The 27,285-nt window shown below is 36.6% G+C and overlaps 1 protein-coding gene across 3 annotated transcripts in view; it reads right to left on the bottom strand.

Annotated features, from left to right (window-relative positions):
* LOC113109665 (spermatid perinuclear RNA-binding protein-like) overlaps nt 1–27,285 on the bottom strand; it is an 81,178-nt gene that overhangs the window by 7,068 nt on the left and 46,825 nt on the right. For all 3 annotated transcript variants that reach the window (XM_026273378.1, XM_026273379.1, XM_026273377.1), the window contains exons 4-18: nt 22,365–22,609; nt 22,059–22,248; nt 19,550–19,694; nt 15,003–15,094; nt 14,508–14,603; nt 14,132–14,243; nt 12,822–12,919; nt 10,513–10,618; nt 10,017–10,100; nt 8,437–8,648; nt 6,023–6,175; nt 5,232–5,366; nt 4,326–4,466; nt 3,996–4,122; nt 2,721–2,771 (exon numbers count right to left, since the gene is read on the bottom strand). In XM_026273378.1, the coding sequence (XP_026129163.1) occupies nt 2,721–2,771; nt 3,996–4,122; nt 4,326–4,466; nt 5,232–5,366; nt 6,023–6,175; nt 8,437–8,648; nt 10,017–10,100; nt 10,513–10,618; nt 12,822–12,919; nt 14,132–14,243; nt 14,508–14,603; nt 15,003–15,094; nt 19,550–19,694; nt 22,059–22,248; nt 22,365–22,609 (1,987 nt within the window). The remainder of the gene's footprint in view (nt 1–2,720; nt 2,772–3,995; nt 4,123–4,325; nt 4,467–5,231; nt 5,367–6,022; nt 6,176–8,436; nt 8,649–10,016; nt 10,101–10,512; nt 10,619–12,821; nt 12,920–14,131; nt 14,244–14,507; nt 14,604–15,002; nt 15,095–19,549; nt 19,695–22,058; nt 22,249–22,364; nt 22,610–27,285) is intronic.

Raw genomic sequence — 27,285 nt, 5'->3', positions numbered from 1 at the left:
TCTACATTTTAACCAAACTATCATCAATTTTAGCAATGTGTAAATTTAACAATAAAACAGTAAAATTACAGCTAAAACTAGTTTTCCAGTTTTTCACGAAATAAACCAATGCAATATATATATATATATATATATATATATATATATATATATATATATATATATATATATTTTTTTTTTTTTTACTTATTTATCAAATATTTGAGAAAAAAAATCCACCAAAAAAGTAGTTAAATCAAGTTACCGTTTTCAGTTTTTCACAAAATTTAAAAATCAACTCTAAATTAAAAGTAATAATATTTTTTCATTTATTTACAATCTATAACAATCAAATAATAATATACAGTTAAAATCTAAATATTGTTTTCCACACAAAATTAAAGGAATAATTATTTGGTTTTATTTGATTCACAATTTACAAATCCAATAATAATAGTAATATTTTTAAGTTTAGGTTTGTTTTCAGTTTTACACAAATATATATATAGTTTTGTAATTAGATTCAATGTATGATATTTCTTAATATACTTTAATATATTAATAATTGATAAATGTTATATCACAAAACATTTATAATTTAGAACATTAAATTAGATAATTAATTTGCATTATGTTGCAACATTTATTAAACTTAATAATATTTATAAGTACTCAATATATTGCCCAGCTCTAGTCTTGACTACTACACAGAACTAATCTAATTGAAAGTAATAAAGTTAAACTTCTGAAGCATACAGGTGAATTGTGGGTAGGGGCACATGAAGGGTTACAGGAGTGATCTGCCGGCTGGCGCTCTTATGTGGAGTGTTCATTCTGTGCCGTGTGTGTGTGTGTGTGTGCATGTGTGTGAATAGTAATCGTAGTCTCACAGTCGTTCCCATTTAGAAATCCCAAAGCAGCAACAGGAGGAAGAGGACTGAACAGCGTAAGATGACTGGTGAGAATTACTGCATGCACACAGCTCTCAGGCACCAAACCAGAGAGACGTCAAAGAGAGGGGCGCACTGTTCTCTTACAGCACAATACCGGGTTTCACCTTCCACTTAAAGGAACAGTCTTTATGTGGCAGGCAGAGACCAGGGCGCTGGGAGCAAGCCCATATCCACCCCCCACCCGCCCCCCTCATCCTCCGAGAATATAAACACAGCAAACACCCTCCAAATTCAGCCTGGTTCCCGCTGAGCCCACCTCACCTAGTCCCCCCTGCACATAAGGCTCATTCAAAGCATCTTGATCTGGGCCTGACCGGAGAGGTGCTCCTAGAACAACACTCTACACAGACGGGTGAGGAGTGTGTGTTTAGAAACCAGAGGGACCGTGTCCTCAATCCTGTATTTGAGTGTTTATACGTTTCTGAGCGGATGGGTGTCCCAGAGCGGTGTGTTTGCGTTAAGTTGTTATTGTTCAAACTAAAACTACTGTCCCATGATGCAATGGGAGAGGAGCAGTGAATGTCAGGGATCTTGAGCAAGTGCCCTGTCAGAGCTTTCTCTAGTATGCAGGCGGTCTACAGTTTGGAGATGACACTGTGTTTACTGATATAGTAACTAGGGCTGTTTCAGTGGGATTAATTATTGAATCATGCCATACAATTTTAACCAATGAACCATGAGAAGGTATTTCCTTACTAACAGAGCAATTCAAGCACAAATTTGAGGGGTTTTAACAAAAAGGAAGATAACTATGACGTTTTAACAATTATCTGAATTCTATGAAAATAATAGTGAAGTCCACATCACAGCTGATATCAACACAGAGGGATAATGTTATCACTTATTGAATATATAATAAATGAATGTTAAAATTGACAGCAAATCAGAATCTGGCAACTCTAAAGGTCCTAACACACTGAGTCAGAAATGTGCGTATGCGTTTTTTTTTTTTTTTTCGTATTCGTCATCCTTTCTCATCAAAATGCTTGCTACAAATGTTAAAACGCAGAAAATGGAACCTGATCCAATTTTTTTTTTATTTGTTTTAATAAATGGACAAAGGTTTCTGAGCCAGTGTGTGAATGTGATGGACACAATGTGGAGTCCCTTTTTATTTTTTTTGTGCTAATATTTCAGACTTGGTGTGCAAAGACCTTACAGCATGAGCATTTAAAGCAGATGCTAATAAAGTTATCGCTAGTTATATTTCTTATTGTAAATGGGTGTTTAGATGACACAGACTGAATGTTTAAACCGGATTCAATATTGTTGTTTAGACTCATTGTGTAAAAATCACTGTGTTTCACAGTAAAAAGTAAGTGTAAAGTAAATGATGACACAATTTTTAGTTGAACTATCCCTTTCAAATGTACATGCTCTAATGTTAGCTGGTCGCAGCACTAGTCTTGAGACTGTGTTTAGCGTGATCTTCCTCTCACCCATCATGCCCAGCGGCTGCTTTGAATGGTGTAACTGTGTGCTGTAGACAGCAGCACTACGCTGACGCTTAGAGAGCCGCCCAGAGTCAGGGGTCGAGCAGGCAGACTAGACGAGCAAAGTCACACTCAGGCCAGGTGCAGCAAGTCTTGCTCCAACCACAGTTAAGAACCAAAAGGTTATGGTTCACTTCCATCGTCCAGGGACTCGTTTCTCTACGGGATTCTTTGGGGATGTGATTTTGGGGTTTGAAAGCCCAATTTGAGAGCTGAATGGGGGAGTAAGTGGGGGCAGATTTGGACCCTAGACCCTGACTGGAGGAAGGGAGGATGGGAAGGAAGGGGTACGTACCGTATGCAGGAGTGGCGGCCGCTGCGCTGTACCCGTACGGGGCTCCGAAGCCTGCGAGAACACAGCATTCATGATATATGATGAAGTGTCAGGGCCTCAACACTACCTGTGACCTTTGACTTTAGTGTCATGAGTCTTTCTGAAGACTATTATGCAGACTATAAACACTGCCTGGCCTTGGCCGTCTCATCCTTGAATATGGACATGGGGACTGTATGTCTTCTGACTTAAAGAAAAGCTACACCCAGCATTAGTTAGGGTTCAAATAATGTTTTCCAGAAACATTTCAATCAATGCAATAACGATTCAATCCCTATTTGCGTATTTAAATCCAGACAGTGACTTTTTTGGCCAGGCAGTGCATTAATTATACGTAAATACATATAATAAACAAATTAACATAATAACATAATACCATGCAAAAACAAGAGCAGGTGATCTTATTCAAAATGAATGTGAATGGATACAACATGATATATATTTTAAAACATTTCATAATTCTAGGAAAAATGTTCAAAGACTGAAGGAATTCTACAAAGTAAAATGGAAAAAATCATCAAAAAATATGAAACAGGTTTCATAATAATAAACTTGATCACCGGAGCAGTACACCATTGGTAATTGTAAAGATTTTTTGAGTATAGGTGTCGATAGCAATAAAATGACAAGATTTTAATTTTAAATTAAACAAACACAATTTTTTTTTTACTTTAGACACAATAGTATAAAAACTGTTCAAAAGTTTGGGATCAATACGTATTTTTTAAAAAGAAGTCTCTTATGCTCACCAAAGCTGAAATCTACTGGACAAAAATACATAATAAACAGTAATATTGTGAGATATTATTACAATTTAAAATAACCTTTTTGTGCTTTAATACATTTAAAAATGTAATTTATTCCTGTGATCAAAGCTGTATTTTCAGCATCATTACTCCAGTCTTCAGAGTCACATGATCCTTCAGAATCATAAGAAACATTTCTTATTATCAATGCTGAAATAAGATTAGCAGATTATTATTTTTGTAAAAAAATACTATCACGTTTTTATAGAAAGTGTGAAAGTTCTGCATTATTTGATTTAGAAATCTTTTGTAACATTCTAAATGTTTTTACTGTTACTTTTCGTCAATTTACTTTTGAATGATAGTGTAAATTGAAACTAAACGAGTACTTCTGGAATATGAATGCATTGTTGTATGTAGTTTAACATGTGCCCAGAAGTAAACAGGTCTTTAGTCACTCTAGAAACACTGTCTGGCATCAAACACACACCTGGTGTGACGTATCCAGGTGCTGCCGCAGCGCTGACGAAGGCTCCTCGCGTGAGGGTGGGTCTTCCTCGCCCTCGTGCTGCCTGGACCGCCACCGCAGACACAGCAGCAGCTAATGCCCCTTTACTCTACAACACACACAGGCTTTAATCAGCAACGAGAAGTGTAGGGCTGCCACAGATTGATTTCCGGAGAAAAGAGATGAAATAGTCTCTAATAGAGCAGCCATGGATTACCAAGCACTGACCCTAGATATCCCAGGAACAGATTGAATACTGTACAACCCTGTCTGGATGTTACTGGTCACTAGTGGAAGCAACAGATGACCCACCTGAGGGATTATTTTCTTCTTCTTGTTGCCAGCAGCATTAGGCCCGGAGAAGAGTTTTTCTAGAGCCGCGAGGGCAGCGCTGGCTTTGGCTACTTTCTTATTGGGTCCTGCGCCACGGAACTTCTGCCCGTCCACTTCCACCTGCCCACGAGAGAACGGGATGAGGATTTTGAACAGGAAATTACATCAGATATGAAATAGTAAAAAAAAAAAAAAAAAGTTTGGAAAAATATATTTTTTAATTCTCTTACGCATGTTCACAAAGGGTTTATTTAATCAAAATATAGCAAAAACAGTAATATTGTGATTTATTTATTTATTTTTATTCTTTTTTGTATTTGAATATATTTTAAAATGTAATTTGTTCCTGTGATGCAAAGGTGTGATGCTGATTTTGAAATCCGCTTTGCTTCACAGGAACAAATGACAAATTAGAAAATGTAAATAAAACCGTAATATAATATTTATTATTCTAATATTTCACAATATTACTGGTTTACTGTAATTTGTAGCAAATAAATTCAGCATTGGTGAGTATAAAATACTTAATTCAAAGAAAAAATTATATTCCACATTTTTTTCACACTTTCTAAAGCAAATGTGAATGCTTCTTGTCATTGAAAAAGTAAGCTCCCAATGCTACATTATTGGGAGGAGTTCTTATGCATTTTGTTTTCCACCAAGTTAAAAACCTATGTTTGGTTGCATAAAGTGATGGCACACCTCTCTTTTCTAAATCCATGAGAGAGGACATGTTACACAACAAAGATGAATACTTGGGTTAGAGATTGGTTTAAATCCCTCTTCCCCAGTATGAGTAATAACAATAAAAGTACTGCCCATCTTAGCAAACACCACTAGTAAACCGTCTTCTTGGTGAACAGGGACTGATCTGGTGAGGCCCACCTCCATGACGAAGCGTTTGTCGTGACTTCCTCCGCTCTCTGAGATGAGCTCGTACTTCAGCCCGCGGCGTTTCTCATTCAGCTCCATGACTGGGTTCTTCCCGCTGGCCGTCAAAATAGGACCCTGAGTTCGCACCTGGATGTAAAAACGTTTATTTTGACAGGTTTCTGTGAAGGCCTTGTAAATGACATGGCGAATCATGTCCTCATTTATTGAGTCAGCAGACAGCAGAGGCTAAGAACACCGCGAGCGTCACGCACACTTCAGTATGTGTGTAGTAAACAGACTTTTCAGACTCCTTTAGTGATTTTTTTTTCTCCAAAAAAGAAACTAGTGACAAATCTAGTGACTTCTTAGACAAAAAGGATTTTTGTGCAAATTAACATCTTGGAAGAGAGAGCTGTTTATGTAGTTTTAATGGGCCACGTTTCAGTCACTATTTTATATTCATTCCACTGTCTGACAACAGAAACAGTAAAATATATAAATAAAAACAGTTTTACTGAGAATTTGGCTGCATTAAAATACAGTATGTGAGCACAGAGAGGCAAACAAATGTAAAAGGCAATACAACCTAATGAAGTGTTGTACATGCTAATTAGCGTATGAAGTCATCTAGCGACATTTAGCGACTTTTCAAGCTGAAATCATAAGGCCTTATGTTATTTTCTCGTTTATTACTATGAAGCTGCTTTGAAACAATCTTTATTGTACAAAGCACTATATAAATAAATATGACTTGATTTGAGTAGAACATAGTAAAAACATTTAGTGAGTGTGTGTGCGTGTACCTCCAATGTGTTGGAGCTGTCTGAGGAGTGTGATGTGTTATTGCTTGAGTGTGTGGACGTTTCGCTCTTGCCCTCCCCGTCCGACTTCTCGTCTGCACTCATGGAGTCCAGGTCTGTGTCGAAGCCTGTGGGGTAACCCATCGCCTGTAGCACCTACACCACAAAACAGCATCACAACTAGTCCAGCATGAACCCCAGCCACACAGAACGTGATGGAGAGTCACAATTTAATAAGCAAGCAGTGGCATCAGAAGACTACGATGCAAGACTGTCAAGTAAAAAACATTTTGGAAACTCCAAAAGTTGACTATGACTATGAATAAATGATTAACTATTGTAACTTTCCCTATTTAAAACTATATACATTAGCCCTCATTTTAATGAGGACTTTACTCTTGTAAGGAACATGACACCAAAATACAGTAAAACTATCTTTAAACAAGAGACTTCAAGTTCCGGCAGCGAAGATTCACATGCAGATGAAACATGCAGGCCGTCAGTAAGCAGGCGCAATCAAAAGTGGACAGTTCCTTGGATACAGAGGTCATTATTGAGCGTGAAATCATCACTTTGAAAAGAAGTTCACAGAAATGTGACCACACTGCAGATGCAAAGCGGAGCTGCAGATCTCTGTAAATCAAGTTGGATGTTTAACACAGATAAAGAAATAGAGACAAAACATATTACACTTATACTGTATATTGGGGGTGTACAATTTATTATTAAATACCATATCAATTTATCAGCCAATGGAAATGTTTTAATTAATCAGTATTGATATATATATATATATTATCTCAGATCCAGAGTGAATGCAAGCTTTAAGTGTGAGTTTACACAGGGGTAAAGGACATCACTTGTCAGTCTGACCCAAATTGCCATTACAGAAAGAGGATTAGAGCGGTCCTATGCTCCAGAGTCTGTGTTCACCAGCACTCTGGGATTACACAGAGTTGAGTTCGCTTTGCATTCTGGGCATCACTGGTGTGTGTATGTGGGAACAAGCTTAATCGGTCTTCCTGAACGACACATTGTTTTACTATCCTGCTACAATCTACAAATCTGTTTGAGAAGGGCGATCTATAACACTAAGAGACTGATTTAACCATGGTCATGGGATCAAGTATACAGCTGACAACAACTTAACAACAGCACACCAACTAGGTGCGTCAATTTTTACTTTATTTTAATACAGATTTATTGTCTAAATGTGAACAACGTCAAAAAAAGCTTGCTTTTTAGTTTTGCTTAATTGAAATAAAACCAAAATCATGATATGGCTAAGTTAGTATGATAATATTACTATTGTAACATTGCACTGTAAATTAAAAATAGGATTTACGTATAATAATATACTATTTTGTAGTGCTGTCAAATGATTAAACACAAATGCATCCAAAATAAATGTTTTGTTTACATAATATATGTGTGTGCGCTGTGTATGTTTATTATGTGTATATAAATATACACACAAACATGTATATATTTAAGAAAATTATTTTAAATATAAATGTAAAATATTTATATCTAATATAAATTATATTAATATAATTAATATTATTCCAAATATATACTGTATGAATGTGTATTTATGCATAATAAATATACACATTAAACACATTATGTAAACAAAGTTATTTTGTATGCGATTAATCATTTGACAACACTACTATTTTTACTTTACAGTGCAATATTACAATAGTTATATTTATATTTTAATATTTGTTTATTTAGTAATAATAATTAGAATAATAGAAATAATTTGAAATAATAAAAATTTTATTTAGCTTTTTTATTTTTGGATTAATCCATTTAATTAAAATCAAAATCACAACCAATAAAAACAGTTGTTAGCTGAAGCACCAATTCTAAATGAAACTTCATACTCATTTTCGATTTCACAGAAAATAAAGAAGAAAAAAAGGACTCAAGAGAATCTTGAACTCGGATCACTCGTATCAAAACTGTGGTTATTGTTAAAGGAATAGTTCATCCCAACATAAACGCTCTGTCATTATTTACTCACCCTCACCCAGTTTTTTTAAACTAGTATGACTTTTTGTTCCATAGAACACAAAAGAAGAAATTAGACAGATTGTTTAAGCTGCTCTTATCCAGTTTCAGTATCAGGAGGCTTCAAAACAATTACAATACACCACACGGGTCATATGGACTACTTTTATGGTGCTTTTTTTCTATTCATGACAGCCCATAATCAACAATAACTTTCAATGCATGGAAGCGTGCAGTTACGAAGATTTTGTCTGATTTCTCCTTATACTGGTTTCAAAAGGCATAAGCATGAGTAAATGATGACAAAATACACATTTGGGGGTAAATTATTCCTTAAACACCTTACTCGATGGTCACCACTCCAATCACATGATGCAAAGACAACTGACGTCCAGGTGTACCTTCACAGCCACGTGCAGCTTGGCGGTCTTCTTCGAGGAGCCAGAGGCTTCGTAAACAGTGCCGTCGACGTCTACAGACATGGTGAAGACGGGGGCGTGAACCGGACCTGACTGAGACAGCAGTTTATACTGCAGCCCCGGCCGGATCTGGTTCAAGCGCATCAGAGCGTTCATGGGCTGATTCGAGTCTATTGCTTTACTGTCAAGGACTGCTGGAAGGGAAAGAGAACAGAAATAAATGTTAGCGATTATAGCGCAATACAAGCGCTCCTTGAAAACACAGCTCATCTTCTAACTTTCTGCGACCCCTTCTTTCCATCAGCTGGTTAATTGCAAAATTCTGCTGCTTTGAAAAAGATTTATTTGAGCCGGGCGAGGAGCGCAGGCTGGGGACAGCAGCGCGGCTCCAAGAGAAATTAAGAATCAATGGCATTGATTTCCCAACGGTTGTCTGCTTCCTGTATGAGAGAGCAAGAGATGGAAGCACAGCAGGATGAGGAGCGGGAGAGAAGAGACGGCGAGAGAGAAAAAAAAACAGCAGAGAGAAAACTGGACAGTTTACAGAAGAGAAAGAAGGTGAGAGATTAGCAGAAAAAATACATTAAAACATTGTGTTGTTCTTTAATCATTCTAGAAAGAGGAAATCACTTTTAAGGCCAAAAAGGGCCAAAATCAAGAAGTAACGACTGAAGAAGGAAGGTTAGTGTACCAGCGTTTCCTTGCTAGTTTAAAACAGGAGAGGTCATTACAGGCAGGAGAGGTCATGAAGCACTGAGAAAACTTTGGTTTGGAGAGGCACATTACTTGTAGACAAGTACCAAATTCACACATTAGATTGACATGTCATTTAAAATGAAAATATCATTAAAAAAAAAAAAAAAGGAAAGAAACTTTCTAGAAAATGTGCTAGAAATGGCACTCCAAACTGAACCAAACAGAACTAAAGGTCGACTGACATGAATTTTTCAATGCCCAAGGCTGATCTTATCATCTACAGTTATCAGCATTTGTTGATCAACAATATACTGAAATACATAATGCAAATTAAAGGGATAGTTCACCCAAAAATGCATGCACCGTGGTACTGTAGTGAACGCGTGTCGAACTGACGAAGTCCTCAATTTTGTTTCCTTTGCACATAAAAAGTTTTCTTGAAGCTTCATAAAATTATGATTGATCCACTAATGCCACATGGACTATTTTAATGATGTCCTCACTACCTTTCTTGGTCTGTAACGAGTCAGTTGCGTTGCAATGCAGGGTCAGAAAGCTCTCGTTTTAATCTAAATGATCAAAGTTTGTGTTGTGAAGATGTATAAAGGTCTTACAGGTTTGGAATGACATAAGGTTGAGTAATTAATGACAATTTTCGTTTTTGGGTGAACTATCCCTTTAGTGATAACAAATGAGAATTATTTTTCACAATGTTTAATAAAAACGTATTTAATCCAAAAGGAAATTACAATTAATCGACTAACCGAACACTGCTATTGACAGATGCACACAATCTCAATAAGGATCTCAATTACACGTTATATAATTACAAATGAACTGGTTTAACCAACGTTGCTCGGACTGACCTTTTCTCAGGTTGCGTTTCATCTTCTTGATGAGGTCTTTGTCATCCAGCAGACCATCTTCATAAGGTCTCTTCAGCCCTAGACCTGAGACACAAGAGTAGAGTTAACATGCTGATGAAACACAATCACTAAAAGACATCAAAAACAACTGACAGAGCTAGATCTGGATGTCAGTGAGTAAGATTTCTGAATTATTTTATTTTCATGTCATTCAGCAGAACTAAATGGATTTGCAAAAAAAACAAAAACAACTTCTAATATCTTATTTTGATTGGACAGTCAGTTAGCCCCACCCCCAAACTCACACCAATGACTGAGTCCGAGTTGCTGTTGTCGGGCAGATGTTCAGGATGTTCAGACAAACAATCTTAAAACTAATGTTTGGACACAACAATTTATAGTTGTATCTACATATTAAACTACATATAAGACCTTAAGGATTTAAATATCGAAAAATTACACAGCCTTAAGTAATTAATTAATTGTGTGTGCTCACCTTCTTTATCCGACCAGGGGAATTTCTGTGAAGGTTTACTTGAGGGAAGAGCGTCCATCTCTAAGACCTTATAGATCTGCCCAAAGGCCATGAGCCGCAGAGCATGCTGGAACACACACACAAAAAAGTAACAAAGTTACGACAGAGCAAAGCTAAATAATCTGCTCCTGAAAGAAAACAAAAAAGTCTTAAGACGTACCCTGAAGAAACACCCAAACACTTTTTTTATATATATAATAAAGCAATAACTCTCGGTTTGAGCCCACAGACGTAGATGTGGAACATCGGCACTGAATCACCACGTTCAGAGGAATTATGGGGGACAGACTGCCTCACTAATAATTCATGCTACAACTAACTCACATTGACTCATTTCAACAGATATTGACAAAGCTGTTTACTTTAGTAATAGCCCATTAGAGACCACATCAGGTTTGGTCCCAAAAGTATCCCTGGAAAAGATTTGTGAAAACACCTTAAATTGGAGTAATCAGCCCATCACAGTGTGAATATCACCACAGTGAACTAATAGTTTTAATACGGTCCCATACATAAACTTTGACTCTAGAGCAACAGAATTGCAACATGACGTATATTTGGGAGGTTAGTCACGTGATAGAACTAGATTGATTACATTATAATCAACAAAACTATTTTCACTGGATGTTACTTCACTTCATGTTTGATGTTTGTAAAGGTTAATTCTTAAACTATTCAAAAGTAAACTGGGTCCCACTTTATATTAGGTGGCCTTAACTACTATGTACTTACATCAAAAAATAAGTACAATGTACTTATTGTGTTCATATTGTATTGTAAAACACTTTTGCTGCTATTGAGGTGGGATAAGGGTAAGGTTAGCGAGAGGGTTGGAGGTATGGGTAAGTTTAAGGGTGGGTTAAGGTGTAAAGTATGGGTCAACAGTGTAATTATAAATGTAATTACAGAAATTAAATACAGATGTAATTACATGTAGTTTTCTTTTTAAATATAAGTACAATGTAAAAACATGTACACAATAAGTAGATTGTACTAAATTATATCTACTATATAAAATGTAAGTACATAGTAGTTAAGGCCACTTAATATGAAGTGGGTCCATAAATTGTTTTTTTCCCTTAAATTTATTATGTTCTTTCCTTAAACAATCTTATTAACCCCAAACTTCTTACAACAAAGTTGACGCATCTGTTTCCCAAGTTAAGCGTTAATTATATTGTTCCTAAACTAAAGTTTGAAATTATATTTTAGGTAAATAAGCATTAAGAATAATGATGTAATGAGCTAAAATTGGATTTCAATGAAGTTAGATTGACATTTTCCTTCCATCAAGTTCGCGTGAGTAAACTGCATGGATAAGCAGCATGTTTCATCCTCATGTGTGACGGCACAAACTCTTTCTTAATGCAGTATCTCTGCAGGTAGGCTTATCACTGCACTGCATCTCATTTATGACTACGGCAAACTGCGGCATTATCTCCAAAAAACCTAACGCATCACATTCACCTAAGTAGATGAATAAAACAAATATACTGTATATATGAATTATTATTTTTTAATAATCATATATACTGCTGTCTTGTTTTTTCTTCTTCAAGGAAATGATATAGTTCTTAGCTTCAGTGGTGTGTGTAGAGTCAGGAAGGGTGTGTGTGTGTGTATGTGTGTGTGTACTGAACCTCTTCGATCTACTGCAAAACAATTAAGCACATTGTGATTCTGCTCTCGACTGCACGAGTGTTCAAAGGAAAAGCGCTACAGAAATCTACTCAGAGATGCAGCACACACACACACACACAGTCCCCGGGGCAGGAAGGAAGATTCACGGGCCGAATCATTTTCCCACGCTCATTAGAGAGCCAATCATCAAGGATCTTTATCAGGATGAGTGTGTGTGTGTTCAGTTTGGATGATACAGTACATGGGGCATTCACAATATATTTAATACGATCGTTTTTTTTTTTTCTCTCTCTCTTTTAGTTTCCTGCATTGTGTTAACACCCCCTCTGGTTTAATTTTACTCGACGTTTTTCCCAGAAGACGGAAATATTAATTTGTGTTCGGGACAAACAAGGAACTCAAGAAACACAATTACAAAATAAAAAACTAATAGGATCATCTAGGTGATACAGTATGTATGTAAACATTTGAACAGTTATTTTTATGATTTTAGCTATTATATTATATTGTGTATTATATATAACCATCTTAAATATATAAGATCTTAGTAAGGACAGAACTAAATAAAAAAACAGCATGCATTTTTGTATGATAACTAATATTTTGGTAGAATAATGAACATTATTAACCTGTGCGTTGTATGTGATGGCCTCTGCCTCCTCATCTGTCATGGACGACAAGGTGTTCGTCGGCTCCTTCTCACAGGGATCATGCAGGCCTGGTCCACCTGAGACGAAACCAAAAATTATTATATTATAAACGTGAAATACATTCAACAAATGATATGACTTGCATTGCTGACAAGAAGGGCCCAGTCAAGTGTTGAGGAAACTAGTGTGTCATTATTGAGTTACTCCCCATCATCGCAGAAGAACAGTTAATAAACTCTAAAGTCAACCTTTATTGTTTAAATTATGCCCTGAAGGAACAATACAACTATATATTTTTATGTTGACATAAGTATATAACATTTTAGCTTATTTCCCATGCAAGCCAATCAAATATGAATGCCTGCATCTTATTATTAAGGAATAAGTAAGAAGAGTATAAGTGTAGCGAGGGATGGACTAGTTATGTCAAGAGCAGATAAATGAGGCTCCATTATTCCTCCGGGCCTCAGACAGGAACGAGAGCTCTGCGAATAAAAGCCAGATCTGATAGTGACACCGCTGCTGTCATCACAGCGCACAGGACTTCTTCACATTCATCTCACATATGGAGATATGTTGGAAGCTTATTTAAAGTCAATTAAGATTAGGGATCTATTAATATACAATGGATCATTTTCAGGGTTTTTTTTTAATTAAAAACAGCATTCATAATCAAATCAGGTAGAAATGAGATACCAAAATAGATTAAGTAATTATTTAAAAACAAAAATACAAATTACCCACAAAACTAAAATACTTGCAACATTATTGTTTTTTCTCATCAAGGAGGCTATCATTTGAGCAACTGAGCATCCTGGTCCTGAAAAGTGTATAACGGTTTTCTTAAAAAAAAATAATAATAATAAATAAAAAATAATAATCAGAAATGTTTCTTGAGAAGCAAATCAGCATATTTGAATAAGAACAGGAATTAATTAAATTTTTTAATATATTCACATAGAAAATTGTAATATTATTTCAATATATAAAAAAAAAATGTCTGTGTTTTTATCAAATAAATGCAGCCTTGAGCATGAAACGTCTTTTAAAGACATTTTAAAAAAATCTTACTGACCCTAAAATTTAAACAATAAGTGTAGATATTGAAATTCAATTAACAATAAAAGATGAGATGTTTTGTATATGTCCAAAAAATAAAAAAAAAGACAAAACCATAACAATTTGAATTAAACTAAAAAGAGGGGCCTCTTTGTTATCTGAGGCGTCTAGATCTATTCTGTAGAAGATCCAGCTGTTTTCCTGCTTGATTGTGGAAGTGTTCATCACACCTGGAAGCAGTATGCCAGAGGCGAGACACTCCATGACCCTCCGCAGAGCCTCTCCTGCTCCCAGAGGTCTGTTACACGTGGCGATGGCCTTCTCACATATCAACTCCAAAGGCTGAGAACAAAAGAGCAAATCGTTTTCAGAGACTGATTTGGTACATACGAAGCTATCAGTTCTTAAAAATTTAGCCTATGGGAGATTACTGCACATCTGTGGTTACTGTAAAACCATTCAGTTTAATGCTTCAAATACAAGATACTAATACTAGAATAAATCCAGTCCTAGACACCCCAGACCCCCAATCTTCAATAATTCAACGGTTCGTTTTACTGTAGTATTTGTCATGATATCAGAAGGCATCAGAAGTCTGATACTCACCCATCCTTTCAGAGGCTCCCACGCAGGGACTCTAGTGCACATGTCTCTCAGTATTCGCAAGACGATCACGCACGACTTTAGCCCGTTAACTCTAGCCTGAGGAAACCAGAGGGAATCAGCCAATGAACTGACAGCCACAATCAAACCCAGCCTTTAAGCAATCTCTAGATCTTGACAATAAGTGAGTGCGCAAGTGTGTTGTGCTTCGGTTCTGCTCCGTGTCGTGCGGTTGATGGAGGAGGGGGCGGGGCTTATGTGGGTGGGGTGGGAGAAGGGAAGAACTAGACAAATCCTTCATGATGACAAGCAGGTTATGGACTAACAAAAACAGGCAAAAGAAAACTAATAGTGAAACAATTGCTTTTGTAGCCTTACGATACGCAAACATTCATGATGAGGTGACAAGCATTTGGAGAGCTGGAGGAAATCGAGGACAATGGCATGTTGTTTTGGGTCATAAGGCTACAATAACAATGAGAAGAAGTGAGCGCCAACCTGGAACCATTTGGCATGTCGCAGAGAGGCCAACGCCACCAGGCACCTCTGTCTATCCAACAGGTCCGCCGGCTCGCTCGACTCAACGCTCTCTATCGGTGAGAAGAACGGGACAGGAAATCAAATCACACACGCGTAGACACGCACGCTCACACACATACGCACACGTGATGAGGGAGGGGGCTGTTAAGGCATAGCAGGAAAGAGAAAGGGGAAGCCAATCGGCTCAGGTGGTCCAGTGCATCCAAAAGAGATGAGAGCTCAGTGCATCTCCTTGGCTGGCTGGAAACTGGAGGAAAGATTCGCAGAAGGGGTTAGCATGTGCCGAGTGTTGTAAAATGCTCAACACGGCCTACAAAACAATTGCCGTTATGCACTATCCTAACCAGACACGCTGTAATACAGCATACTCTCTATTAATTTTTAGTTTTGGCCCGATGAGCCACAAAAGTGGCGAGAAACAATACTGCAATTTTCTGTCACTTTTTACACATTTTTGGTTAGATACTGGATTGCTCCGCCCACAGAACACTCTGATTGGTTCACTATCCCAACACACAGATGCAGTGGTGTTAAAGTGTTGATTTTTATGAAAACTAACACATTTTTTTTCTCTTTTTTTTTTTTAAATGAAAAACTACTACTATTTACTTGTATGTACGCATGTTGCAATAAACCTCTTTGAAATTCACTTAATATTTTGTGGTGTATAATTTACAGTCAAACATCTATTTTTATTTTTTAAACTAAACAAAAATCTAAATAAAATGCTAGCTATGAAATGAGCAAGATTAAGGGGTATATGATTTTATTAAAAATATATATATATATATTTTTATTCATCTACAATTAAATAAAAAAATGTTAAAACAATTATATTTCTAATTATGTATTTATCTTTATTTTTCCTATTAAAAAATATTTTTTGTTTGTTCAGAAAAACATTACAAAATAAAAAATTACAAAAGCCATAAAACAAAATCGGGGGTTGGTAATATTTAAAAATGCATTTGAAAGAAGTCTCTTCTGCTTACCAAGGCTGAAATGATTTGATCAAAAATATAGTCATAATTATACTCTGAAATATAACATTTTGTATGTAAACTTCATCAGCATCACATGATCCTTCAGAAATCATTCTAATATGCTGGCTTGTTGCTCAAGAAACATTTCTTACTCATCAATGTTGAAAACTGTTTTTTAACACTTACTCACCCCAAACTTTTGAACAGTAGTGTATATCCTGTGCTAGATGTCAATAGGTTATTCAGAGTGTGAAAAGATTGTTTTAAGAGAGTTTGGTTTCTAAAAAGTCCACAGACTGCCTAAAGCTGAGGAAACATCTGGAAACACAAAACATTCAGATTTCATCTCCTCACACAGAATTTCAGTGAGGACAGAGACTAATTTCCTGTGGCATGTCTGGTTAGTTAGGTGCTAACGTCAAAAGCAGCGACACATGCTAACGACTTCAGTGAATCAGTGCCAGTTTGTGCTTGGATTGACACTGGAATAATGAAGACATGCAGTGGGTATTGTTATAGACCAGTCACAACAAGAGAAGAGATCGCTTGCACACCACACACACTCACAATCTGAGCTGTCTGAACATTTGTCTTCATCTCTCCCACCCAAACAATACATAAGGATCATTCTTGAACTTGTTTGATGATTGTTTTTCTTTCATTGGCTCGGTAGGTGAGCGTGTGTGTACCAGTGAGATCATCCCACTGTTCCTCTGCAGATAAACACACAGATAAAAGACAGAAGCGGCTGCCGCAGTGTAAATCCAGGACAAGGTGTGCAGGTTAACGTGGTATTAATCAAGGGGGGTATTTCGAGATAACTGAAGCATTACTCTTTCATAATTCCTCTCTGGACTTTAATCAGAGCAGCCCAGCTGAGGAGGGTTAAAGAGGAAGATCTGTCAGTGTGATAGAGAGGTTAAGCCCACCCTCTAATCAATGACACACCATCATTTATCTCCCCGCAACCTTACGAACACTCAAAATGAGACAAATGATTCGGTGCATTCATAACCGAATCATACAAATCTCCAGCATACAAACACAAGTGGAAAAACATGTCCAGGTCCAAAAGTCTGAGACCCCGCTTGTTAATTATACGTGTGTGTGTGTGTGTGTGTATATATGCGTGTATTTTTTTGGTCATTTATTTGATATTTTTATACAAGTTATATTTTAAGCAAGACAGAAAAAAACTGGATTGAAAAATTAAGATTTGCGATAGACATTTGAAACCCTCTGTTTTTCAAAAATAAACAAATAAATAAATAAAATAAAAACAAATGAATACAATTAAATAAATTTAAAAAAAATATTGTTACTGTATGGCATAAAAAAATCCTAAATACAATGACACTTAATTTAAATCAACAAATTAAAACAAAATACTGTCACAGTGCAATTAATATTTTACTGAAAAATAATGCAACATTGCATTTTTTCATTTTTTTGGTTTAAAGCACATTTTTATGCATAACGGTAATAAAAACTTTGGAGGAAAATGTGCTTAAATGTCAATTAACAATGTCACAATGTACAATATTTATGATCCTAAAAACAAGCTTCATGTTTTTTTTTTTTATAAAAAGACGTTTCTTATTTATTTTTGTTGATTTATGGAGTGAAATAGAACCCAGTCAAGTTCTAATATTACATTGTTATGTGTGTTTGTGTGTCATTTATGCACGTGTGTGAGCTGATGTGTACTGCCCATTCAGGCCGGTCCTGAGATTAAGCCGTTTCTCAACGGGACAGGGCCCTTGACCCAGTCGGGAAAATACGAGGTGCTCCTGTCGTGATCTACAACTCATCGCTCCATCTCTCCCTCCCTCCTGTCATCCGTCATCCCTCACTTCAGGGGCAGTGTCCACATCTGACACAGCTGTTAGATGGATGAGGTGTGTGCTGACACAGGTATCGATTCCTCAACCCGGATACATTCCTTCATTTTCCTCTCCCCACTTCTAACAATCCACATCAAACGGGATGGCGGCGTGAGCCAACAGATCAGAAAATGAGGATGTTTGTGTCTGAGAGAATGAGATTAAGGCATATTGGTCTTAAAGTGCACCCAAAAATCTAAATTCTGTGATCATTTACTCACACTGTTGCTGATCCCCACTGACTACCATAGTATGAACAAAATAAATAAAATACCATTGAAGTCAATGAGGACTAGGAACTGTTTGGTTATCCATATACTTCAAAATGTCTTGTAAATAGAGAGCATGGTTACCATCAGAGTACTGAAAATTAATCACTTTTAATTAAATCACTTTTTTTAAAACACAATATTGATTTTTATTTTGAGTGTTTTAATATAATCATCAATCTTGATAATTTTTAAAAATATTAAATATAAAAAAAAAATAATTTATTATTTTATACTTGAAATTCGTTTAAATTCATTAAAACTGATCATCAATCATTAACAATGCAGATTTTTACTATCATAAGCTCAGTAGGTAAGTCAATGATTTTCAAAATAGTAAAGTGTTCAAATCAGTTTAGTGTACTTCATTCTTTAGTAATCAAATCATTGCATTTAAATTCTGCAGAAATCTGCGGTACTTTTTCAAATTCCATGAAGGCCACACTAATAAGACATCTAACTCTATCGTCCTCTTTAGTATTGAGGTTTGCTGCTGTCACTGTAACGGATGAGCACTTAAGCAGGTTCAGCAGGGCTGCACCCCTCCAATTCACTGCCAACACATTTGCATAGAGCGACAGAATGAGTGTGTGTGTGTGTGTGTGTGTGTGTGTGTGTGAGGGAGAGAGCAAGGGAAAGAAACAGCACCTTTCGCATCGCTGCAGCTCTAATCGTTATAGCCTAAATGCCGTCTTTTAAAGATACAACCACTTCAGCTGTCAATGCGATCAGTCACGGGTCACGGCACCAAAAACTCCACTAAAACACTTCCATCTTGACTTCCCTCATGTGTTCGGAGCTCAAGTGCCTCTACATCAGCAATAACTGACGGCAAGCTGAATCAGGAATAAAAAAAGAGTGACTTTATGAAAGGATGAAAGTGACTTAAAGGGGACATATTATGAAAATCTGACTTTTTCTGTTTAAGTGCTATATTTGGGTCCCCGGTGCTCTTACCAACCCAGAAAACATGAAAGAGAACAACCCAGTACATTTTTTTTTTTTTTGGTAATTCTCTCTCTGCAAACTTCTGAAAACCAAGCCACTCAGATTTCGTTCCCCCTGTGACGTAAGGGGATCTTATTAGAATATTAGAAGTTTACACCCACTGCTCTGCTCCAGGGTCAAGAGTCTGACAGCATGAAGACCACTCAACCCGCTGCTGAATCAGCTCTGTGTGTGTGTGTGTGTTTAGACTGTGAGATGAGTCCAGCGCTGTGTGCGGCCCTGAGAGTGTGTTCTGAAGAGATGAAAGCTCTTTCTTCTAATGGACCATCACTAACACACACACAAACACATTCATCCATCCCCTCCCTCATCTGCTGTTTAGAAAACGAAAATGATAGAGTTGATCACATGCGGGCACAAACCTTGCTCCTCCGTCTCACCATCATCTTGCATCCGTGGGGAGGTGAGCGTCACCTTCAGAGTGAGTTTGGGGTCTGTTGTGGTGCGGACCAAGATGGCGGCATCTGGAATAGAGCTCTGTACCTCATACTTCTCCTCTGTCAACTTCTGTAAGGGTCAGAGGTCAAACACATGCAAAGATGATACAGAATGAATTATCTTGTACTTGGCTCTATAGAAGGGTATAGTTGTGACCTATTCAGCTCATGGAAAAAAGTTCTTCCTGGTTTATTTGAAAATTATTGGATACGACAATCAAATAATTATTGGATTGTCCTATCATAAACCATACATCAATTGAAAGCTTATTTTTTCAGCTTTCAGATGATTTATAAATCTGAGTTCCAAAAAAGTTACTCATTGCTTTTTTTGTGGTCCAGTGTCACATATGAAAATGTATTTTAACATTTAGTAATTTAAAAGATGCTTTTATCCAAAAGAAATTACAAACAAGGGTAATCGAAGCTATCAAAACAACAAAAGGGCAACGATAAGTGTTACAACAAGTTCATGCTAGTATAATGCAGTTTTTTTTCTTTATATAATAAATAAAACGTATAAATGTAGATAATAAAGAGAAGGAATAGGTAGAGCTAGTTTTAGATGGTCAAGGATGAAAATCAGTAATGGATCAATTGTGAAAATATCATAATCCAGTGCTACTAATGGTTCACTCCAACATTTGATATTGCATCTTATTACTGGTTGACAATTACTGGCATCCCATGGCCACAGCTGGTCACAGTACATTTACAAACCAGATTATGAGGTGGGACCTAGACAGCGCAGATGCTGGCTTTAATGTTTAATGTAATCCGGTTTGATGTGGGGGACTCCTCTGTAATCCATTCAATTAATTCCAGCCACACACTCTCAATCCGCCCACTCTTTCATGTAAACCAGAGATCAATTACATCTCCCACTGCAGTGACCCGGGGTGTGTGTGTGTATTGTCTACACAGAGCACATTTCCTTCATGCTTTCCCATGCTGCTAAGACAGAAACATACAGGTCTATCACTCAATCGCTGATGTGATGGCTCTGACCGATAACGAGAGAAAGAGGAAGCAAGCAGAGAAAGTTTCCGTTAACAGAGAGCTGAGCTGCTGGCAGTACAGTCTGCTTTCATGGGATTTGTGTCTGGGGTCTGTTGTGTGCGTGGGAGGCTCAGATGGGGTCACCGCTGATCACCCCGCTCCCTCGGCCTGTCCTAAGTGTCTAATTAGGGAAGCTGGATGCTGGTTTATATTAATTACACATGATGAATATAAATAGAGCAGGTCTGTTGTGGATGTTGCAATTTTTAATCTGTATAGAAATCTGCAATGTTTCTTTCTCCTCAAAACATACGTTCATAACTATGTCAGTGTAAAATACATTCATTAAACTTTAGACATGTGAAAAAGTGGCGAAAAGTCAAACCTTTATGCATTTTAAACTGAGACTTGAAAAGGGCAAGAACTCAGAAACGGATGTTACATAACTACTGTTTACATGGAGCAAATTCTTTTACAGGAATTACATTAACCAAATGTAAAGTTTACCTGCATGAACCAGCAAATTTTTTAAAAGCTTTATAGCTCAATTTTTTTATGTCATTCATAAGTGCAAAAATACACATTTCACATTTTTGCTTTCTGCTTTTCCTTTAGACTTTCTTAACCCACAGAGACTTGTGCAATTCTTGTCCCACAAACTAAATTAATTATTGAAAATGCTTTTTTTTTTCTTTGTTTGGATGAATTGATAGAAGGGGGAGGGGGGATAACAATCAGTGCTGTTTTATAAGTATTACACCTGTATATATAAACCATATAATATTTTATAATATTTATTATACTATTCTTTTTCTTTTTTTTTAGTTACAGTTTTAGTAGTTTAATGCATTTCATTTTTTAAATATATTTTTTAAATTTATTTTATTTTTATTTATTTATTTTAGCTTTAGTAATCTAATTACTTAAACTAATTTCTATAATTGATATTTTTTTATAAACTTATTTTTATTTCAGTTGGATGCAAAGACAGCATTTTATTTTATTCATGAAGTTTTTCATCTAATATATACATTTTATTTTATTTCAATTTACAAACATGATATTTAACAGTTTTAGTTAACGATAAAAATATATTAGAAATATGTATTATGTTATGGTACTGTGTTTATGTATTGCAGATAATGGAAATTTCAGAAGCTACTAACAGTATTAAAAGATTAATTTGTTAACAAATCACTTTCACAAGAATATTTTGACGAGTGCATTAAGATAACACATTCAATCCAGATTAAACTGATCAATGTCAAGCAAGCGTCTCTTGTTCTTCAGGGAAAACTAGCTGCAGTGTACCGCAGTACAGTCTTTCAACAGAAGAAACACAAACTAGAAAGAGCAAGTGTCTTTAGGGTGTATATTTTTATCCGCAGTACTGGAGTTTGTGTGGTCAGTGTGTATTGTGTTTGTGTGCCGTCACCTCGATCTGCTGCGGGAGGTTGTCACAGACAGTGCACAGCAGAGTCTCGGTGGGCTTCTCTCGGCACATGAGCACCAGCTCCAGATCCATGTCATCTTTAATCAGGAGGCCTTTGGCCACCAGACCGATCCTCATGACGCCGCACAACACCCGTCCTTCACTGGGACCCCCACTACAGCTGCTGTCCTCGCTGAGACAACACACAACATCAATGTGACCTCAATTAATGATGTGCAATATGCAGATCCAATGAATCAAAAACAGCTTCTTAGCAGAAATCAGTCTGTTTTGCTAGCGTGCACTCACTTTGTGCTGCCTTCTGGTGATTCGTCCGCGCTGGCCTCCGTCCCGTCCTCCTGTGTGCTGGATGAATCTGGTTGATTTGATTGGCTGGCTTGAGTTTGGTCCATCCAATCAGAGACGTGTTTCAGGGCGCGCTCCACGGTGGAGACGAGGCTCTGCACCGCCTCCAGGGCCTCGGAGGAAGGGTAGATGGTGGAGTGCTTGGCCATGACGTGACGGTCATCGTTCCCGAACGACCGAATGGACCTCTGATGGAGAGAAAACACTCGTTAGCTGGATTCAATGTAGTAAGACACAATACATAACCTTGTAGTTGTAGATGCAATAAATAGAGGATGTGCACACAACTTTGTCTCAGAAGTTCATTAAGTTACGAACCGACTTCTTAAATGAAAACTGCATTAAAAGATTTTTGGTAAACTTTATACAATCATTAACACACACACACACACACACACACACACACACACACTCTGCTATTAACAACTTCTGAAGATCACCGTGGCCGACTTCAATTTATCTCCTCACAGTAAAGTGTGCATGTGAGACAGAAGTGCAAGGCTAGAGCGAAGCGTTCAGTGGCAGATTAAACTTTAATCAATCAAACTCATCATCACGTCTAGAGTAGTAACATCTACAGAGTTCACCTATGTGTGTCCAAAGCTGTACGTCAGACCCGACGCACCGGGAACACGCTGTTAAACACAGGATAGTTTCAGAAATAGTTAAGATGCATACAGTTTAGAAACAAATGGAGTCAATAGTGTTTAAAGAGGACTGCTTTAGAGATACAGCATGCGGACACTGAACAGCATGACAGTGGTTAACTCAAGTCTTTATCTCTCTATATATCTGTTTTCAGCCATCAAAGCATGGTTTCTGTAACAAATTCATTCCCTTCAATCAATTTATAGACATTTACAATGAAAAAAAAGAGATGTGTGCAATAAAGATAAATTGTTATTTAGCTCATTAATTTGGTAAAGAGCTGGGCATTCCTGGATTCAGTCGAAGGAATTGTTTGATTTTAAAAGCACCTTTGGCCCCTGTATTACGTATTGTCTTTTTTATATATAATTTTGAGAAATGCATTGCATATCTATACAATTCTTTATTTAATTGATTTTAAATTAAACTATTTAGAAATTTAGGTGACCTTAGCCATCATATCTATCACTTTTAAATCTGTTCAAAAGTTTGGGGTTGGTAAGATTTAATTAGGTTTATGTTCTTTATTAATCATTTTCATTTGTCCAAAAATACAGTGATATTGTAAAATATTATTACAATTTAAAAGACCTGATTTCTATTTTAATATATTTTATAATGTAATTTATTCCTGTAAATTATCAGTATAATTTTAGCTTATTTTGGTTGAAAACACAATATTTTACACTAACACTTAAAATATGTTTTGGGGATTTTTAATGAAAAGAAATGTCAGAAGAACAGCATTAAAATATAGTTTTTTGATATTTTATATATATATATATATATATATATATATATATATATATATATATATATATATATATATATATATATATATATATAATGATTTTTGCCATAAAAAAAACTATAATTCTGTCCCAATCAATGTATTTTTGGCTATTGCTACAAATATACCCCAGTGACTTTAGAATAAAAGCATTCATTGACATGGGAATAAAAATTCTACTAACCCAAAATATTTGAAGAGTACATTACATTATCCTGTTGTGATATGTTAGATGCATCACAGGAGTCGTTTCACGTTTCTAGCGGTTTTACTTCTAACCTTTTTGAAGTGCATTTTTCATATGACCAAAAGGAACAGAAAAGAAAAAGTAAAATCTAGAATATATATTTTTTTTCTTTCTCGAATGTCTGTGCATTGAGAGCTAGTTCCTGTAGTCTCTTTCCTGCATGCATGAAAAAATAAGTGTTTACGACCAATCAAAACCTCCGATAAGTTCATTCATCATCCTTCACAGGACTGAATCTCCATAATATCAGCTCTTTTCAATATCAATGTTGTCATTTTCATTCCCTCGCTCTCCCTGTAGCATTTCTCCAATCGAAAGCAGACCTGCTCAATAGCGTATCAAAACTACATCAGCAGCGCTGCAGTCCCCGGGGGGTGTGACCTTTCACGCAATAAAGACATAAAAACAACACTGTGCATCCATCTTCTCAACAGCAACTGTTGTTTAACTAGCAAGAAGGGAAAAACAAGATTCATTTGTTTCAATCGGAGTTCACTGAATGACATTTTTACACTGGCGGCTGCTGTCAGACAGCCGGGCTTGTTTGTGGAGTGAGAAGCGCTGATGTTTGAAGGCTGCAACCTTTAGCGGAGTTGATCAATTAGCGTGATGCAGAGTGAGCACTTTGACACCGACAAACTACACACGTTTGAGAAGAGTAACGGCAGCCTGGGCGAGCGCGGATCAGGGTCTTTCTGCATCTGTAGCAGCGGGTGGCTGTGATATAAAGATACATATCGGTGACAGTGGCCTCTCGATGGCATCGGGCAAGTACTGAGGCAGTGTGCAGGGTTTATGAGGCGCTTCTAATGGCCGCCTATGAGCAGCTGTAAAACATACTGGGAGGTGTAAAAGAGTGTAAAATAGCTAAGGAGGAGCATCTTAATCACACATCACACCAGAGACAGAGGGAATGGACGGATAAGGATAGAAAGACACGTTGTATGTGTGAGGTAAGCACCGATAATGATGCTCAATATCTTCAACTACCTCATAAAACACATGGCACTGATACGAAAAACAAATCGAAATACCATAAATGAATCGTTATAATTGATGACCGAAACAAATTCTGTCATCATTCACTCAAGCTGTACCAAACCTGTATGAGTTTCTTTCTTCGGCTCGACACAAAAGATATTTTTAAGAGTATGGGTAACCAAACAGTTGACGGTAGCTATTGACTTCCTTAGTAGGAAACAAAATACTATGGAAGTCAATGGCTACCAGCAACTTGACGGTGAGTAAATGATGACAATTTTCATTTCTGGGTGAACTATCCCTTTAACTTTGAATAAAAGGACAATGCAATGGCAGCATAGAGGAAGCATATCCGCATGAAAAAGTGAAATTCATTTAGAAAAAAATTAATAAATACATGCCTACACACTGTAAAAACAACAACACTTTTTTCCAAAGTTGTTAATAAAGCGGATATTTTACAAGAAAACACAATTTCTGTTTATATATTTTCCACATTTTATTTACTTGCCCTTACTTTTAATTATTTGGAAAATTTTTGAGCAATTTCTATAAATTGTGGACACTTTACTGTGCCGTATTCTGGATCTGTGACGGGAGGTAAAACAAATGGTAACATACATTAATAGATTCATACATTCATTCTATACATATTTATACTATATGCACTTATTTACAGTACCAGTTCTTTATAAAATGCATTTTTGAACAATGTACACAAGAAACCACTACTATCTAATGCACTAAAAATACAAAATCCCACATAAACTAATGTTAGGTGGGCAGCTATTTATGTAGCTAAAGTTCATTTATGTTCATGCATTAAACGTGTGTCATCTACAGTATATGTATGCTAGCTATCCTGTTAAAGCTATCAAAGGGTAACACTAACTTCTCTGATTGGTGAATATCACTTCAGGATTGTGGTTAATTAGCATATAATTTTTTGTTTAAATGTTAACACACACACACACACTGTAGGAAGCAAATACCATCATCAACACTGAAGGTCTATGTAGGTTTGTTGTGAAAAACCGATACAATATTGCTAAAGATCTACACATTAAGGATGTAGAAATTCTGAATGGAATTGTGCATTCCCTGTATAGAAAACACTACTAAAAAGCAAAGAATTGTTAGTGGAATTTCTATTGTCAAACAGTCTCAAAGGATCTACCGTAATAAGAACTAATCAGAGGTTAACAGAAAAATTTACTTCTCACGGAGTAGGATATCATTTGATTCTTTGCAGATTCTAATAGGATCCTTTAGGAGGCATTGCAAATTATGACAAAAATCCCAAAAGGAATTCTGAATACGTTAATTTAGGATGGTTTTGTGGCACTTGGGGGCAGAGTGAGAAAAAGAAAAAGCAAGCATGCATGTGTGTGTGTGTGCGCGTGTGAGAGAGAGAGAAAGAGAGAGAGAGAGAGATCAAGTTCAATCAAGCAATGGAGGGTTTCATCAAACCACTAGTTTAACGAATTGCACACTGGGGACACATTCAGACAAAGAGATCTCAATCGAATGGAGTACGATGGGTACACACACACAGAAGGATCAAGCCCATTAAAATCGAAGGTGCATTTGAAATTGGAATTGCTTATTTTAAAAATAATAGTGTTGTAGCACAGATTGCATTTAGTAATGTGTATATATGGCTCTTGCTCTGATTATCAGATGTAGTAAATAACCACAAGAGGTTGTCCTGGCATGTTGTGTTGTCTCTGTTTATATCTGAGGTCAGTGTTCAATATTAAATTAATTACACGCCCCTAATTAAAATGTCTGCTAGTCAGGCAATGAACTGCAAAGCTCTGCAGCTACTTATTACAGACTCATAGGCATATACATGAGCTGACCACAAACAGCTGTTGACTGATGGAGGTCTTCTTAACGAGTGTGTGCATGTAAATGTGTGATGGGATTGACTAAAACAGACTGTGACAGTGTGTGAGAGCAGCTCTTTAATGCCCAAAGTCTGTAAATCTCAAGCGGCCCCAGAACATAGACCTGTGGAACACCACCATAAAAATGTGTATTACACACATTGTTCACAGAAATGCTAGCAATCAGTGTATGCTTTGCATAGATGGTCCCTTTTTGACATGCTGCTGATAAGTAAACTAAAATATTTTTTATTCGTTCCAAATTTTTAAAGTAAAAACATGTTTACATAGTCACTTACAATGAAAGTG

The sequence above is a fragment of the Carassius auratus genome, chromosome 10, assembly GCF_003368295.1.
Source record: "Carassius auratus strain Wakin chromosome 10, ASM336829v1, whole genome shotgun sequence".
In the NCBI taxonomy this organism is placed as follows: domain Eukaryota; kingdom Metazoa; phylum Chordata; class Actinopteri; order Cypriniformes; family Cyprinidae; genus Carassius; species Carassius auratus.
This window is presented reverse-complemented; position numbering and strand designations above follow the sequence as displayed.